Consider the following 20,017-nt stretch of genomic DNA (forward strand, 5'->3'; position numbering starts at 1 on the left):
AGCTTCTTTGTGACTATCTTCTTGTTCTATCGATGAACCATCCACTTTTTCTTTAACCTCTTTATTGGTTATCTCATCCAGTTCTGTGTCACTTTCTTCAAGTTCTTCACTAACCTTTGACACATAATGATCATCAAATACAACATTAACTGATTCCATAATAGCACACGTTCTTTTGTTGTAGATTCTGAATGCTGTACTAGTCTCTGAGTAACCCAGAAACATGCCTTCATCACTTCTGGAATCAAATTTTCCAAGGTAGTCTTTGTCATTCAGTATATAGCATCTGCATCCAAACACGTGAAAGTAGCTCAGATTCGGAGTCTTTCCTTTCCATAACTCATATGGAGTCTTCATCGAATCTCTTCTCACATAGACCCTATTGACGATATAGCATGATGTGTTTATTGCTTCTGCCCAAAACCTCTGTGGAACCTGATTTCCATGCATCATTGCTCTAGCCATCTCTTGAAGAGTTCTATTCTTCCTTTCTACAACCCCATTTTGTTGAGGTGTTCTTGGAGCTGAAAACTGATGTGCAATTCCATGCTTTTCACAAAAATCTTTCATGGATTCATTTTGAAATTCTCCACCATGATCACTTCTTATTCTTTTAATACCTCCTCTCTCATTGATAAGCTGAAGAGCCCATATTCTGAAACTATCTGCTGCGTCTGACTTCTCTCGAATGAATCTCACCCATGTATATCTAGAAAAATCGTCTACCAATACAAACACATACTTCTTCCCAGCTATGCTTTCAATTGGCATTGGCCCCATTAAATTCATATGAACCAAATCAAGTGCTGACTTAGTCTGAACATCTGGAACTTTCTTGTGCTGCACTTTGACTTGTTTCCCTTGATTACATGGACCACACATCATCTTATCTTCATCTTTAAGCTTAGGAACTCCTCGGATAATTTCTTTGTCAACCAAAGTAGTCAGATTTCTTGTATTCATGTGACCTAGACGTTGATGCCATAGATTAAGGTTGTCTCGTGCAGAGAAACAGTTGGTTGTACGGTTTTCCCACATGTAACAATTGTTTCCTGTTCTCTTACCTCCTAGAACAATGTCACCGGTTTCATCAAATGCTTTACAATCTTCTTTAGTGAAAGTAACTTCTAGACCTTCGTCACACAACTGACTTACACTAATAAGATTAGCCTTTAATCCACGAACAAGATAGACATTCATCAGCTGAGGTAGCTCTACATCACTAGTTTTTCCTTTACCTTGTATGTCTCCATGACCTCCATCACCAAAAGTCACTTTACCTCCTTTGATTTTCTTGATGTCTTGTAAGTAATCTTTTGTGCCTGTCATATGGCGTGAACACCCACTATCAAAGTACCAAGGACTCTTTTTCTCGCATTCCTCTGTGACTAACGCCATGTTGCATCTAAAACCAAGTCCTGCTCTACTTCCTGTATCTCTTTCTGCAGTTCTTCTGACTAGAGTTGGATATAGATCAATTTTCTTTACCCAGATTTGATGTTTATATCCATTCCATGTAAACTTCCTTTGATACCTGAGTTTTCCCACTTTCTCCCAGTACTTGTAACAATGAATCTTTATGTGCCCAATCTTTCCACAGAAATAGCATCCGATGCCTTTGAAAACACTTTTTCTTGATTCATCTTGTGCATGATGAGATATTCCTCCAGACACAAACTTGGTTTGACCTGTGCTTGTTTCTCCATGACCAGTGTACCCTAGTCCTTTGTTTGTTTTTTCCGTCCTTCCATAGCTTAGAATCTGATCTAGTTGTTTTGTTCCAGCAAACATGTGAATCTTCCGATGTTGTTGATTAAGTTCTGTTTGTAGTCCTGCAGATATCTTCCTTTCAGCGATCAGTTCTTTCTCCAAATTATCAGCTTTAGCAGACAAGCTTAGTTTTTCTTTCATCAAACTCAAACTTTCTTTGCTAATCTTCTTTTCATCTTCTAGTTGATTCTGTAATAGTTCAACAAGTGATTCGAGACGTATCTTTTCTTTTAGCAAATCTTGATTTTCTGTACCAAGTTTAATCAAAGTTTCTCTCACCTCTTTGTAACTTTCAACAAAATTCACTTGTTGTTCCTCATCTGATTCAGAGTCAGTTTCTTCTTCACCTTCAACAAACTCAGTAATGCCTATCAATGCTACATAATTTAAGATATCTTCTTCCTCACTCTCTTCCTCAGATTCTTCTTCAATACCAATCATTGATTTTTCTTTTCGACTACTGATACAGTCATCTTGAGCATGTCCCATTCCTTTGCATGTTGTGCATTTAGTTTCTCTTTTCTTGACTGTTGGACATTCACGAATAAAGTGTCCATACCCTTTACATTCATGACATTGCATGTCAGCTTTCTTTGATGGTTTGGTATCGTCAGTATTCTTTTTGAAAGATCCAAACTTCTTCTGTCCTTGCCCTTGTTCTGCTCTTTTCAACAACCGATCAAACCTTCGAACTAACAGACTCAATGAATCTTCTTCTTCTGCTTGAGATTTGCTTTCACAAGATGTCAACGCCAACCCTTTTGGTTTCTTAGTTCCTCCTAATTCAAGCTCATGAGCCTGAAGCATCCCTACAACTTCAGCAAAACTGAGAGTAACAGTATTATTTGACACTGTTAGAGCTGTTTTGTACGCCATAAATCTTGAAGGTAGACATCTTAGAAATTTCTTGACCAACTTCTTGTCTTTATACTTCTTCCCAAGGGTTAAAGCTTCTTGCGCCAATGAACTTAGTTTAGAGCTAAAATCAGAGATTGAATCTTGCTCATCCATCTTCAGATTCTCGAATCTTGAAGCTATCAAATCTTTTCTTGAAGTCTGAACCTTAATCGTTCCCTCATAGTGTATTTGCAGAATATCCCAAGCTTCCTTAGCAGTTTCACAGCCCTGAATTAAGTCAAATTGTTTCCTTCCAACACTGCAGTGAATAGCTGTGAGAGCTCTAGCATTGAATTTAGACTTTTTCTTCTCATCTTCAGTCCAGTCTGACTCGGGTTTGGCTGTGAAGCTTCCATCTTCATTCTTAATTTGTGGTTCTTTCCATTCTTCCAAGACAGCTTTCCAAGCTAACACATCTATCCCTCTTATCACAGATTTGATTCTTGACTTCCAAAAACCATAGTTACAATCGTCTAGAACAACCTTCGCGTTTTTAAGCAGTTCTTGATAGCTCTCCATCTTTTCCACAAGACCTCACCTGTATGTAATCTTCACAAGCGACCGCTCTGATACCAATTGTAAATGCAAGAGCTACTAAGTTTTGAATTAGTTCACGATGTAACTCAGAATTTCTCAAAAACTCTTTCGATTAATAGAAAATATGTTTACAAGGTTTCTCCTTTAACACTATTTTCTATTCTCACTAAGTCTTGTTCATTAATCACAGACCGATTAAGAACAATAACTCTCCTTAAAAACCTTTGCTCTCTTTAAGCCTCTAGTTCTCTATTTCTCTCAAACTAAGACTTAATAGCTAGGAATTCTCTCTAGTGATTGTGCTAAGCTTTCTACAAGCCTTAGCACCCTATTTATACTAAATAGGTTGAGACCATACAACAGGTCGATTTCCAATTCTAAAACTAATTGGAATGGACAATTTCCTTTTTCTTTATGGAATAGGAAATTGTCCTCTGTCTTCATGTTTTCCTTTTCTTCTTGCAAAAGGAAACTCTTCAGTCTTCTAGAATCTTCTCTAAGCTTCTAGTCTTCACTTCAAACCGCCATAACAAGATTCTGCATATTTCCTTAATCTTGTTCATGTTGCTCTGTTCTCTTGAGTTACTTCTTGACTTAGTTCAGGTACTCCTTCAGAAGCTGCATCTTCAGAGTTCTGTTCTTAATTACTTGGACGGTTTGGCAAAATCATCGGATGTTCAGACTTACATAAAAGAGCATGTTTTTGGACAGCCCATGATCGATTCCTTCTAATTCTGATTGGTCTCTTGATCTTGCATTATTATTAGTTTGTTGAAGTTTCATATTCTCAATAATTTTCTTCTTTTGCTTACTATATTGAACAAAAAAAGATCTAACTATTTGAATTATAATAATAAAGGTGAAGCACTTTTTTTCATCATTTGTTTTATTTTCTCTAAGTGTTTGAAATTTCATGGATGCTAAACAACGATTCATTAGAAGATTTACTCCAGTCCGTCAAATTACCTGGTTTACTAGAGAAAACTGAAGATAGAATTCGGTTTGGACCGTAACCAGGTAAACTAACAAGATGGTTCTGGTGAATCGAGGACCAAGACGAACGAGAAGAGTTTGGAGAGGAAGTAAGTATGATGTCACTCTCTCTTGTTTATGTGCCTCAGAAGCAGGTAACGATGGCTAGGGAAGAGGAAAGTGTGAGATATTAAAGTGTCCATCTGAAAAATCAGATGTTATGGATGAAGATCTTGAAGATGACAATGACGAAATCGAATTCTTCCATTGATTTTTTTTGTTTTCAGTTTCTATTTTCGTTGTGTGATTGAGAAGAAAACAACCAGAACACCGTGTTATTTTTTCTATTAATCAGTAATTTGAAAAGAACAAGAATAAATAATTGAGAACTTACGGAGTTGAGGGTTTAACAAAAACAGTTGAGGGTTTATTCACATCGTATAAAATCTACAAAAAAAACAAGAGTAACAAAACAGTTTCAAGGAAGGTTTTTTTGTTTGTTGGTTGTTAGTTAGCTGAGATTGTTAGTTTTATAAGCGGAAACGATTTAAGAACTAAACTAAGGGATTAGTTGCAACTGAATATTAGTAATGATATTTTTTTTTGAAATTGTTGCTAAAGTAGGTAACGAGATTTAGATCTAATTAAATGTGTTGTTCAAGATAAGTATATGAATAACCATGTTTACTCTGTTAATACTAGCTCCCCTCTATTTTTAGCCAGAAAATTCAGCAAATAAAAAAACAATTTCAGCTCACCACAGTTGTCTAAATAAATTTTTAGATTAGTTGCATCCATGTGCTGAAATCGATTCGAAAGAAACCAATGTGCTGACTGCTGAATGTTTAATAGTTCCAGAGGAGAGATAACAATGAGGTCCCGCGAACATGAAAATGGTAGTAAAGGTCCTCATTTTTAAAGAAAGGCAAGAACTTATGTTAGTCTCCGTAGGGTGTTAAAAGTTTCTAATGATTGTTGTTATATCTGCTCTAACTATTTTTTCCTTTTGTCAACTTATTTATTTTATTTTTAATAATCATTTAAGGAAAAGTTTCTCATTGATTCCGTTATCAATATTATTTTGATAAAAAGAAAAGTAATTTCTCTTTTAAATCTCTATACAGAAAAAATCAAAGTAATTGAAAATATCTATTTTTGATTAGGAAAAATTAACGTAAATAATTATTGAAGACTTTATAATGAGAAATATATGTATGATCATTATATATAATTACAGTATTAACCAAAAATAAAATTAAAGAAAAATTGAGTGATATGCAGTTGGATATGGTCGACCCAGTGATCTGGTTTGCTTTCAAAGTCGGATTTAAAAACATTGTTTATAATAATAAACTAGATTTTAACCCGCGGTACACCGCGGGGCTATAAATTTTTTGAAAATTATCTATTGTTTTGTTTTATTTAAATGTACTTATTATATATATTACCCCGCGTTAAACCCGCGGATCGATTTTTGATAACTAAAAATTGAAATTTTAAGTTGATTTTTTTTTTTAATATTGTTTGTTTTGTTTAGCATTTATTGTATTTTGATAGTTAATTCTACGATTTCACTCGTAGTACCACCTCGTATTAATATTGATTCAAACCCGTCCTACCATATAACCATGTCCTGTGAAATTAAACATTATTTTGTTATTTTTTATAATATTTTAATTTAAAAAACATATATAATTTGAGTCAATTTAAAAGTTTGCTTTAAATGGCTTCCATAATATATACATTTTTAATTTTTATAGAGTTCAAATATCATTAATATAACAAACTTTTTATAAAATTTAAATATTATATAACTTTAAACGTTTTATCATCTTAACGTATTTACAATGTTTAAACTTCTTATAAATTCTTATAAAGTTTAAATATTTATAATATTTGAAACTTCATAAAAGTTTTAATATCGATCCAAACTTCATAATTGTATTTTGGTTGTTAATTCTAAGATTTCACTCGTAGTATATCGTTATATATTAATATCGACACAAACCCGTCACACCATATAATCTTGTCCCGTGAAATTAAACATCATGTTATTTTTCTTTTAATAATAATTTTATTTAGAAGACATATAATTTGAGTCAATTTAAAAGTTTGCTTTTAAATTGTCTCTATAGTATATATATTTATAATTTTTTTATAGAGTTCAAATGTTATTAGTATATAAAATTTTTTATAGAATTGAAATATTATAGATACTTTAAAAGTTTTATAAAATTTAAATATTTATAATATTTAAATTTCTTATAAGTTTCAAATTAATAATATTTAAAATTATTTTAAAGTTAAAATATTCATAATATTTGAAACCTTATGAAATAATAATAATCTAAAATAACATATTATTCCATAGACATAAATAATATTTATATATTTGGTAATAATATTTTTTTGGAGTTAATCTAATTTATAACTAAGCAAATTATTTATAGCCAAAATGAATTTGGTTTATAATAAGTAATATAGCAAAATTAGTTTGTCAAATAATGAATAGTAACCATAATTTAATAAATGTACATTAAAATAAATAAAAAAAATGAATTACTTAAAAAAATTGGTTTGTCAAAATTAATTAATATCTTTACGATATTATGGAAATGATTAGTTATGGTTAAGATATTATGTTAAGATTTTTTTGGTAATTAATATCTTTGATTTAAATTTTCGAAATTAAATAATTAATGCCAGTGGCATTGCTTCGTAAATACTTTCAAACTCCAGGATTTATTTGCTAAGTGTACTCCAAAAATGTATATATAGATAAGTTTTTTGCTCATTTTTCAGTAAAATAAAACTAGAGTAAAAAAAGGAAAAATAAAGTATGAAGATAAAAACTATAAATATTTAAAGGAATTTTTTTTTTTAAACTCCTATATATTTATAATAAAACAAAATATTTGTGTGATTATAATAAAATAATCTAAAAAATATCCCGCAGCGTAGCGCGGATTTTATTTCTAGTAACATTAACAACAACAAAATATATAACACTAACAACAACAAAAACAACATTAATAAATAAAAAACATAACTCAGATTCCCACAATAGCGGTTAAAAACCCTAACACCCAATCCACATATTAATTTCCGCCGTTTCCTCCTTTTCCCCATCTACATCCTCCTCCTCACCAGGCGCCGCGGTTCGAGCTCGGAGACCGCAACAAACCGGAGTTCCTATCACCATTCCCTGGGGTAGTTCTCCATCGCCAAGATGTGGCATGGCCACAGGATCAGCAGCGGTAGCAACGGACTCTCCCCCGTCCTTACTCCTTAGTGACCTCATCAAGCAAGAAATCAAAGATGACGGTTTGAGCCACTGCGGCAGCGATGTCAAATCTCTGTATCTTGAGTCGTTTTCTCTCCTGAGCATGGAGCCACAAACGCATCGTGAGATCCATGATGAACATTTCATTGGCTTTCGAAAAGAGGATTGGAGCCTCAGCAGCGATCATATTCACATCAGGATCAAACTTCATAATCCTCTTGATTCGAGTTATGGGAAACTTGTGATTCTTGAAATCCAAGTCACCTTCCATCTCCTTTGACCAGAAATTCTTTAGCTGCTCGTTATCTTGGGGTGGCTGTTGGTGGTTGTTGTTCTCCATTTTTGTTTTGTTTTATTTGAAGTCTCTAGGGCTTTGGGTACTGGGCTTGATATTTCTTATGTGGGGGTTCACATATATAAAGGAAAAGGTTAAGCGTAGATAAGATATAGTGGGATAAGAAGCAGGTGATCTTTTCACAAATACCAATTAAGAGAAAATATTTTTTACTATTGATTATTCTTATAAAAATGGGAAATAAAGAAAATACAAAAGGTATATTATTTTTTCTCTATAAATTGAAATTCAAAATTTTTCTCTAAAAATTATTTTCGTATATCTTTAGTTATATACTGTTGTTTTCTATTAATGATTTGAAAATGACACACTTTGTCCACTCTACTCTGTGTGAGAAGCGTCCGCTCGTCTAGTTAATATAAATAAGGAAGAAACATGCATGGTCATATATACACTCTTAGGCTGTGACTGGTAAGTTCCGTGGAAGAAAATTTTCTTCTCTAACTTTTTGTGGACCCACACATTTTATTATTGTTATCAAAGAAAGATGTTTTTTTCCTCGAAGAAAACTTCTAGGAAAATTGGCAAATATAACCAACAAAAAAACAATAATTAAGAAACTAGCCTAAACAAAAAAATTCAGTGATATAGTGTGTGTAATATGTATTAATGACAAAACTACCCTACAAAACTAAATCCAATTTCATCTCCTCCTTCGTCTATCTCTCCTGTTTTCTAGTTTCTTCCTCTCTTCGTCGATTATCCATCACCAAATTCCATCTCTGATCGTTTTTTGCTCTACATCTCTCCCTTATCCATCGCTGGTCGTTTTTTTTGCAACTACAGACTTTTTTCAACTATTTTTTTCTATCTCTTCCCACGAATCGCTTCTCTTGTCACTGAATCTGCCTTTGATCGCCAACCCGACGCCACAACAAAGATCCAAATCTCTGCCAACGCATCTCCATCTCGAATTCACTATCGCCAGTCTCTCTCTGACTCCTTACTGTCCACTAATGACTCTCCCCACTCTCGTTAGGGTTTAATCACAAAAGAATTGAATTTGATTTTGTAACAATGATTTCCAATTTAAGAAAAACATTGATATAGGATATACAAGCATGTTAGTCAACAGATTTAGTTCTCTGGAAACTCCAAAGCCACAACAGCAACATCAAAAGCAAGATGTGTAATTTCTATACTACTTGTTTCTTTTAACATGGAATAGTATCATAATGGATGGGCAAAATGAGGAGAGATATCAGCCGTTGATTTCTTTCTCCTAAACACCAATACTGTCTTTTCCTTTACACCTAGTGTCATTTTCTTAATTTTGATTTTTATGATGCTATATTCTTAATTTATTTAGCAAATATGGATATTCAGCTAAATCACCCAAACTTCTATCTACATAAAACTAGGTGAAAAAAATCTTCTCATTTCCTCTAACTTCTTCTTCTACTTATGCAACCATTCACACTCTTAGGGCATCCGCAGTAGTGTATCCTTGCGTGGGGTGTATCTATTTTAAAATACAAAAATAATGTAAAAGTTGTCTCTCTCTTCACACCCGGGTGTAAGTTTACACTCGGGTGTAAGCCACTCTATCTCTCTCTCTCTCTTTCTTTCTCTCTCTCTTTTCTCTCTCACTTTAAATTATAATAATAAAAAAAATCTTACACCCCTCCCTCACACTTACACCACTGCGGATGGTCTTAGAGCTTGCAACAGTTCATGTAAGCAATAAAACAATTCTTCTCACTGTAACTAACAAAACCGACTGCTAAGACCAAGGCTTTGTAATAACCATTGATAATGTGCAATACTATAAAAGTATCAAACTTTAATGTAAGCTCAGTCAATTAAGTAGATTAATTAAGAATTGTGCAACATATTTGTTTATGATAGTTTAATTTTTTTTTGAAAATATCATCAACAACAAAATGTCTGCGATAATCTCAAACAAATCAAAAACAATTTAACGCAGGATATGTCTACGACGAACCCATGGGAGGAAGCACATCGATGATAGACGAAAGACGTTGTCAATGAATAGAAAGAGATGACGGTAACACCCAAAAATCAATGCGATGGAGAAGAGGAACAAAAATTTCCTTGTTTTTGATTTTGCTTTCTGGTACATTCCAAAAATAAAAATTAGATATTTATTGAAAATGGCATAATAGTTAATATAGAACTAATTCTAGGTTAAATAGTTTTTAATAAAAAATTTGGGTTACTCAAGTAATCCCTTTCAGAGGAGTAGGCCTGGGCATATGGGTAACCCGTTCGGGTTCGGGTAGAACCCGTTCGGACTTGGGTAAAATGGGTAATGGATTTACTACCCAATGGGATAATTCTAAACATTTGGTTCCAGTCCGGTTCGGGTACACTCGGGTTTGGGTTAGTCTTGGTAATAATTATGAGAACTGATAAATACCCAAAAAATTCGGATTCCTTTCGGTTCGGGTCTGATTGGGTAAAAATTACCCATAAACCCAAAATATCACAAGAATACCCGAACTTTCAAACAATTGTACATGCACAAAACACAAATAAAAAGAGAATAGAACTTCAAACTTAACATCCAAATCCAAGCCAAAGTCATAAAGATTAATAATTAGAGTTAAGAGTAGAGAAAATGACAAATATAAGTTCTTAAACTCCTTAAACAAGAGTACCTAATTGGCAAACCGCAAACAAAAATCTGAATCTGAATAACATAGAACTAGAACGAGTTAAAACAAACAAATGCCGACCTCATTTATGTGTATAAAACTAGGTAACTCAGGTATAAAACTATAAACCTATATCTATGTGTATATACGTATGTACATATATGGCTTTCATCGGGTTTATGGGTATCCAGTTGGGTATGAGTATTCTCCAAACCGACCCGGTATTCACGAGTTTACCAAAACTGTACCCAATGAGGTAATTTCCTCTTACCTTTACCCGCCCCAAACTGTTTTTTTTTTTTCGTTTTGGATATCGGTTCGAGTATCGGTTTCGGTTTTTTTGCCTAGGCCTACAGTGGAGTATCATATGAGTTATTACTAGCTAAGTCTCCGTGGATTAAATTGTATACTTGAAATTTATTTTTATTTTTATTTTATTGAAACTAATATATTTGATTGATGTAAGTAACTATTATGAATAGAGAATCAGTAAAACAATATAATTTTGTTGAGTTTGACTGTATTTTGGCAACTTCCTAAATTTTACTATTTAAAATTAAATAAAAGAAATATTTTTAAAAACCATCTTTTTGTACAAAGTATTAAATCATATTACGTAAGATAGAAATTTTATTTACTACATGGTTTATTTATTTATTACATGGTTTATTTGTTTAAATAATTCATCTAATTAGATAACATAGAATTTTGTTATATAATCTATTTTATAATTAATTGTAAATGCTAAACATCTTTTTAATTATTTTTCTATTAGTTTATGTGTATAACCAAGTAAAGAGATGGAATAGTTTTTGGTCATATAAATTAATCATTTATATTTTAATTTAGTTTTCCAATTATAACAAAATAATATATTTTAATATAAATTCAAAACATCTAAATTTGGTAATAAAAAAATATTCGAAATATCTAAATATTGTAACTTTACATATTAAAAAATAGGATAATATTAGGGAATAGCCAAATAAAACACATAAACTAGCGGAGAAAAAGTTTTTTTGTCGGAAAATAGCCATAGTCCCACATTGTCAGAGGATGTGAAATAACAAAACCATCCTCCGTTTGTTTTGAGATCAACAATAGGCGAGATTTTTTCGTGAGATTTTTCATAATAGCACGTAAGATCTAAATTTCACATGTTAGATTTAACTAAAAGACATGCTATTTCAAAAAACGTAGTAAATTTTTCAAAAAAAAATATTGTTACCTAGTGTTTTTTTTTTAAAACATTGTTATGGAAAAATTAAACTTGAATAGAATCTTTTCTTAAAGAAATAACATGTGATCTTAATAAAAACCGGGAATTATTAGAAAATAAGAATTTTTTTTTTATAGAAATCACATGTGATCATAATAAAAAACGTGTATTACTACAAAATAACATAATAAAGAGAGATATTAAACTGAATAGAGTATTTTTTTCAAGAAATACCATGTGCTCTTTATAAATAACGTGTAATACGATAAAATAATGAGAAATTGTTAATAATGCCCTGTTTCACGCACCCTTTTTTAACATTGCCCCTTTTTGCTTGCCATTTTTAAAAATACCCCTTAATTAATTCAAATATGACCAAAGTACCCTTGCTTTCATAACCTAAGATCTGCACGGTTCTCTCAACCATTCTCTCTCTTTCTCTCATTTCGATCGGCGACGATTTTCCGATCTCGATTCCGATATCAAATCGGCGTCTCCTTTCGATTTCACTTTCTATCGGTGGTAAAATCTCATTGTTCGTTTTCGATTTGATCTGTTCGATTTCGATCGGCGTTAACATCTTTTTGTTCGATTTTGATTTCTCAGCGTCTCCGTCTCCGTCTGTGTTTTATTTCGATCTGTCCCACATCGATTCCAGGTTAGATTCCTCACTATGTTTTAGAAGCTTTTTTGAAAGGTTTGTCTTTTGGAAGTTAGATTCTGTGGTTTGATTCTGTGGTTAATTAGATTCTGTGTTTCTGTGAAAGTTTGGTCTTCTTGAAGCTTTTTTGATCTCATTATTGACTGATAACGCTTGATTTGACTGCTTGATTTTGAACTGTAGATTTTACAACATTTTTAAAGGTTCGTTCTTAACTTGTAAATGCTTCTTAATGCTTGATTTAGGGTATATCCTCTCTGATTTATTCCATTTCTTGATTTTATAACCGTTAACTGTGGATTTTACAACATTTTTTAAAGGTTCGTTCTTAATGCTGAATTATTCATTTGCTGTAATTTACAACCGTTTTAAAAAGGTCTTAAATGCTGAATTATTCCTTTGTTGTATTTTACAACCGTTTTAAATGTTTTACATTCTTGATATGGTTTTTATGCTTGGTTTTTACGCAGATGTCTAACAATGACTCATTGGATGTGCTTAACCTACCGCCCCGTATATATAATCCCGGGTTTGAACCAAACATTGGAGCTGTTGTTATTCAACATTTCGAAACGCATTTGGTCAAAAAAGTTGAGCTCGCACTAGGGGAGGAACAGTTTAATCTAATTAAAGCCTCTTTCCTTGGTCCTATTATTGAACTAGCAAAAAGAAGTGGAGTTAATTTTTCGGGGAAGATTTTCCACTTCTTGATGCAGCGAAGGTTGCTTTTAAAGGAGAAGAATCTCTGGTTCACATTTGACTCCCAGCCAATGCGATTCTCAGAGAGAGAATTCTTGCTTACCACAGGTATATCTAAATTAGTTTTGTTTTGTAAGTTTTTAATCAATTTACAATGTGTTTTAAAAGTTTTACAATGTATTTAAAAACATTTAACAATGTGTTTTACAAGTTTTTATAAAACTCTAATATCAAATTTGTATTCACTTACAGGTGTTCAGTGTGACCTGATTGATAGTGAAATGCTTCGAAAAGGCAAAGCTCCATCAAAAGCTCCATATTTCTGGACTCAGAAAGAGCATTTTACACTGGAACAACTCCAAAAACGTTTGTTTGAACCAAATCAGCTGCATCCGCTGGATGCTGAAGAGAAACTGAGTCTAGGTATGGTAATTTTGACAGAAGCCTTTCTCTTTACACCAGGTTCGTTGGAGAAAATCCCTTTGTCTAGACTGGTACATGCTTCAGAATTCGCAATCTACACATCTCAACCGTGGGGCAAGCATGCATATAGGGTTCTTGCTACAAGCATCCAACGGATAAATGAGAATACTTGGGCAAGAGGCACATATGAAGTAAAGGGATTTGCAATGGCGATACTACTATGGGCCTTCAGCGCAGTTCCATCTTTGGGCTCAGCGTTTGCAACAGAATGTGTTACATCGAGATCTGAGTATCCTTTGTGTTTGAAATGGGAAACAACTCAAACACCAAGATTTTCTCATGTTGTCGATGTCGTCAAAAAAATGAACTCAGTAAGTGTTGAATCCCCTCTTTTAATTGCCTTAGTTTTAAGATTGATGTTCAACATATATCATATTTTTACAAGAGTTTTTAAAGGTTTTACAAGTTCTTTTCTTTTGCCAGGTCAAGGTTAATACAGTGATTGGAAACCCGTACGAATATAGCTATTTAGTTGCTAGTTCGCATGAAGACGACATAGACTTCGAAGAAATTGTTCGTCTTGTTCAAAATGGATACAGACTCAAAGCAACTGATTGGAGTGCTGGATTTGTTGATATTTTTACTGTATTACAAGAAATAGGGGAACAAACAATGAATAACAACTTGTCTGACAGCCAGAAACTCGACAAGATCCTAAATTTACTTCAAGACTTCAACAGGAGGATTGCAGTAATAGAGTATGTTCTTAAAAGCCATCTTGAAAAAGATGAGACTGAGAGATGCAAAAAAAAAGAGGTAATTAAATGGGATTTTTTTTTTTTTTTTTTTTGTCAGTTACATGTGTATATAGTATATATTAAGATATCTGTATCCTTTTTTCTGCAGTCTGATATACAAGAAGAAACATGTGCCAGAACAGAAGAGGTATGTGAATAATTTTATTAAATCCTTTTCAATCAAAATTCGGATAGCTTTTACAAGTATTCAGAATGTTTTTAAAAAGTTTTTATAACTCATCTTAAATAATTTACAAGGTTTTGTAAAAAGTTCTTACAAAGGTATTCAAACTTTTTTTGATCCGTTAAGTATTATTATTATTATAGGATCCATAGCTGGGCAACACTCTCTTGAACCAAAGTTTTTAAAAAGTTCTTAACTGTTCACACACACACCTCTTGAACCAAACTTTTTTGTTACATATTGTTTTTTGTTTACTGAATATGATTGTTTTGATTCTGTAGCAGTCTGACAAAGCTTGTCCCAATATAGATGGTGATATTGGTGTTGATGGTGATAGCAGAGAAGGTGATGAATGTGGTCCAAGTAGAGATGGTGAAATTGATGTCGATGGTGATAACAAAGAAGATGATGAATGTGGTCCTAGTACATTTGAAGATTCCATTCGTGAGCCTAACACAGAGGACGGGAGCTATGCTGGAGATGATGAAAACAGCCAGAAGATTCGTTCTGAAGATGATACAGCTGAACCTACAGCAAAGGTATATTGATCTACTTTTGTTTAAAAAGTCCTTGATATCTGAGTATCATTTTTGGTACTAATCCTATGGTTTTACAAGAGGTTTTAAAGTGTTTTAAACGGTTTTAAAAGGGTTAATATGTTTTACAAGGGTTTTATAAGGATTTTACAAGGGGTTTTAAAGTGTTTTAAAGGGTTTTACAAGGGTTTTAAAAAGATTTTATATAGATCTTACAAGTGTAACAACTTTTTGAAAACCCCTACCCTAAATTTCTCTACTCCAAATTTCATTATTATCTGAGAATCATTTTTGGTACTAATCCTATGGTTTTAAACACTTTTATAGGATAAAACCCCTACCCCAAATTTTTCTACTCCAAATTTCAATATTATCTCTGAAGATAGTCAGGATAAGGAGAAGGAAGGAATTTCAGTTTCTGAAACAAACAATGAGGCATGTAAGAAAAGTTCTGAAAGTAAGAAGTACTGTAGAAAGAAGAGATATGTCAGAGAAAGAAAAGAGGTTAGTATTCAATATTATAAAAGAAGATTTCTTACAAAATGAAGGTCAATTTAGAGATATGTTTTAAATGTTTATAATGAAATATATTCAAAGTACTTACAGGGGACTTTTTTTTACTTTTTTTACCTGCAGACAAATAAGCGTAAACAAGGGGATAATTCTTATAATGATATTCCTACAAGAAAACAGGTAAGAATTCAATTTTGTAAAACAATCTGTTCGTTTTTATAAACTAATTTCACAAGGAATGCATTGTTGCATTTCTTTTGTACATATATAAGCAAAGACATTACAAGTTTTACAAATTGTAATGTCTTTTATTACTTCACAAGGAATGCATTGTTTTAAACTGAGTATTCGTGGCATTGTTTGAAATTTTTACAAGTTGTTTTTATAAGTATTGTTTTGTTTTTTTTGTTTGCAGCCTCAGAGAAAAAAATGCAAAAATACTGACAAAGTTGCTGCTGATCTTGGAACAAGAACATGTGATCAAGAATTAGGGGATAAAGCTGATAATGATGTTCCACTAAAAACTAGTCAACAAGATGTAGATAATAAATCAAAAGCTGATGGTCCATCAAGAAGAAGCCAGCGAAGTCAAGTGCCTTCCATTTATTCTCAGCCACCTTACACGGCAGAGAAGAAGAAGCACCCAACACTTCACCCCTTTGCAAAAGTTGACACAAAAAGGTTTGAAAGTTTATGTGAATGGAAGAAGTCGACAAAAAACAAGTGAGTTTTAAGTTTGTAAAACTCAAAATAATATTCATAACGTATTTTAAAGGTTTTACATCATCTCTGACTTTTACAATGTATTTTAAAATGATTTTACAACGTATTTTAAAGATTTTACATTGCCTCATTGGATGTTACATTGACTCATTGGATGTTCTTATAATTATATATATATATTTGTTGTAGGGTGCTAACAGTTGGGGGAATCAAAGTAGATTCCAAATGGTTCACAACACTAGAAACGCAGGGGAAACCAATATCAGGATCGGTATGTATGATTTTCTTTCAAGTATTCTAATCTTGTAAAACTTTAAAAAACCATTGTAAATTTTAAAGTTCATATAGACTAGCAAACATGAGTAATTTGTTTTCCTTTTTGTGTGTGTTTTTCTTAGCATGTTGATGCAGCTTTACACTTGATCAAAACTAGAAGGGAAAATCATCCAGAAATGTACCTTAACAAAACTGTTGTTTTTGTTGGATCATCTTTCTTAAATGCGATTGACGATGAGTATGCTGAGTTTGTAGTCGCAAAAGATGATTTTCAGTTTAGTTCTGAAGAGATAAGTAAGCTGGAGATTGGAAGCAAGACAAATTACATATATGCTCCTATGTGCTTGAAAGGAAAATGTTGGGTTCCAGTAGTGATCAATATCGAGAGAAGGTCTTTGATCATTCTCGATTACGCGACATCATTTGTTTCAGAAAATGTTAAAAGGATGCATGTGGTTGCATATTCTGTTGTGATGCCGTACATTTTGCGCAAGCTCCTCAACAAAACAGATATGGATGTTTCAGCATTCAAAATATCTGTAGTGGACAATATATCACAGGTAAATTTTGTGATAAGTGAGATTGTAGATTGTATTCATTAAAACCTTTTTTATATGTCTTTTTTTGTTTTTGATGCTAGGCTGAAAAGATTGAAGATACTGGGATGTACATGATGAAGATGATGGAATGCTATGCTATGCATATTAATGCAAATGAGAAACTTTCAGAAGGAAAAATTGGAGACATGAGAAAGAAACTTGCGGTTGACATCTTTACAGAAATAACAGATTTCTAGGTAAGACTTCTCTCAGGTTTTAACATGTAAATTAGAAACCTACAACTAAGCTTATATTTCTTGATTTATTACTTTGATCAGGGGCTAATTGTAAGAGCTGGGAAGAAAAGATTGCTGGGGGAAAAATGATCTGTTCTTTTTGACGAAAACGTTGCTGTTTTACAAATTTTTAATTTTTGCTGAGAATATCTGTAGTGATTTTCGCATGAATTTTACTTTGTATAACTCTCTAGTTGTGAATTTAAGTTTTTTTTTTTCTATGTACCTGCATCTATAACATCCAATCTTCATTTATACCATTTTATCTTTTGATGTTAATTTTTAAAAGCTATCTAAACATTTTACAATGTTAAGTCTTCATCTATACCATTTTAATGTTTTTACAATGTATATGATTATATATAGAAAGAACTTTTAAGGTTTTACAATGTTTATAAGCTTATGAAAATAAAACCATCTTATTTATATTTTTATCAAATTTTTCATGATTCTTTAAATTTACAATTGTTTTACAAAGTATTTTCAAGTTTTTAAAAGATTTTTCAAAATTTTGCAAGGTAATTTTAGTTTTATAATATATTTTTCAAAGATTTACAGTGTGTTTTAAAAGTTTATAACGTGTTTTAAAATGGTTTTACAACCTGTTTTTAATCGAACTAAGAATAAGATAGTTGTAAATAGTTGGGCCGAAATAAAAAAGAAAAAACCTTTAAAACACTTTAAAACCCATTTGATAGAGAAAAAAAAAATAGAAGGGGGAAAAAAACCGATTCTCTCAGTCTCCTTCTCCGTTGAGTACAAGAAGAATAAATTAAGGGTTTTCGCTTAGCTTCACGGCTTTAGATTCTACAGTTTTGGTTCCATCTCGGCTTCTCCGTTTTCATAAGGTTCAATCTCGTCTTCTCCGTTTTCATAAGGTTCAATCTCGACTTTTCGGCTTCTTCGATTTCATCTGCCTAGGGTTTTGGGTTCCGTCACATCAGTCGACTTTACGGTTAAATTACTTTAAAACTTCGTTACTTTTTTGATTCATATGCCAAATTAGGTTATTTCCCCTTCAAAATCGAGTTTTTGTGACATTGGATGATTTTTGAGATTTTGTGATTTTTTTTTTGTAGATCCGTTTTTATTCTTACAAGGACTTAAAAGGACTCTAGAAATTCAATTAATTTTACCTTTGTTTTAAAATCTTTTACAATCGATTTTACAAGCAATTTAAATGGTTTTCAAAAGGGATCTAAATGGTTTGATTCTTTGAGAATGTGTTTGAGTATTGATGAGACTTTTCACTTTTCACAAAGCTTCCAAGTAGGTAATGATGTTTGCAATGTACTACTCTATTTGCATTTCTAGAGTTGTTCGTTTACATGATTTAATTTTACATGCGTTTTAAAGCTTCTTAAAGCTGTTTTACAAGCAGTTTAAAAGCTTACAAAGGGGTTGTAAATGGTTTGATTTTTTTGAGAATGCTTTTTGATGGAGATGTTTTAATTGTTTTTCTATCTTTCCTGCAACAGAGTGAAAAATGAGTCAACCTACAAAGAGGCTGTTTCTCCCAAAAAGACTGATTGACCCAGGGAATGAGGTGGATAATTTGAAAAGAATATCAAAGTATTCTTCAGAGAAACTTGTATTGAATGTTGTCAAGGATTCACTTAGTCCCACTGAGTTCAATCGGATTCAGAATTCTTTGTTGGGACCAATCATAGATTTTGCGGAACGTGAAGGGATCTGTTTCTCATCACAGCTGGTCCATCACTTTCTTCAGAGAAGAATAATGGTTAACAATGAGGAGTTGTGGTTTGTCTTCTCAGAACAACCCCTCAGATTTTCTCTGAGGGAGTTTGTTATTACTACAAGGCTGCCTTTGGGTGATGATGCATCACAAAGCCAGTCAATACGAAAAAAGAGAAACAAAGAAGATACATGGATGAAGGATGGTTTAAGTTTGAAAGATCTCCTTAATACCTTGTCTACAAAACGCAATGCGATGGATGCTGATGAGAGGGTTAGGTTAGGTGCTCTGATTCTAGTGGAGGGCATCTTAATTGCTTCAAACCCTGTAAACAATATAGAGAAAGAACATCTGGTAAGAGCTAGTAGTTTCACAAAGTTCTGCAAGTATCCGTGGGCTCGCATTGTTTACGGGTCTTTGGTGGATTGCTTGAAGAAGATAACTCCGACTCAATTGTTTAGAAACCAATGTGGGCTTCCTGGGTTTGTTTTTGCAATCCAGATTTGGGCTTTAACCGCAGTTGCAGAGTTGGGACAGAATTTTGGCAGTCGGGTCCTAGAACCCAACGACAATCGTCCACTGATTTCGCAATGGATGACAACAAAATGCCCAACTAAGAAAGATATAGCAAAAGTTACAAAGGTTGCAACGGTATGACAGTTTTTCTCTACTACTTTTTTCCAACTAATAAGTTTTACAATTGTTTTACTTTGTTATACAAGAATTGTAAGAAGTTTACAAGGGTTTTAAAAAAATGGCAAGATTTTTACAAGACATTTTTAAAGGTTTTACAAGACATTTTAAAAGTTTTTACAAGCTTTAATACAGATTGTAAAACCTTTAAAATAGATAGTAAATGCTTTATGAAATAATTGTGGTTCACATTTCTAACTTAAATTCATATTCTTTTTTATGCAGTTTGATATTAAACATATCATTGGCGATCCTGAACAATATTCTCATTTGGTTCTCCCCCCAAATCCAGAAGACAAGGACTGGTTTGAAGTCTTTGACCTTGTAGTC

General features: G+C 32.6%; 1 protein-coding gene and 1 pseudogene across 1 annotated transcript; one reads left to right on the top strand and one right to left on the bottom strand.

The window, feature by feature from the left end:
• Nucleotides 1-7,239: 7,239 nt before the first annotated feature.
• LOC9319913 lies at nt 7,240-7,812 on the bottom strand (annotated as a pseudogene).
• Nucleotides 7,813-13,364: 5,552 nt separating this feature from the next.
• On the top strand, nt 13,365-14,391 carry LOC110230133. Its single transcript, XM_021032131.1, has 3 exons — nt 13,365-13,805; nt 13,918-14,250; nt 14,341-14,391. The coding sequence occupies exons 1-3, from the start codon at nt 13,437-13,439 to the stop codon at nt 14,389-14,391; spliced, it is 753 nt and encodes a 250-aa protein (XP_020887790.1). The 5' UTR covers nt 13,365-13,436.
• Nucleotides 14,392-20,017: the final 5,626 nt, after the last annotated feature.

The sequence above is a fragment of the Arabidopsis lyrata genome (assembly GCF_000004255.2).
Source record: "Arabidopsis lyrata subsp. lyrata unplaced genomic scaffold ARALYscaffold_3, whole genome shotgun sequence".
Classification (NCBI taxonomy): domain Eukaryota; kingdom Viridiplantae; phylum Streptophyta; class Magnoliopsida; order Brassicales; family Brassicaceae; genus Arabidopsis; species Arabidopsis lyrata.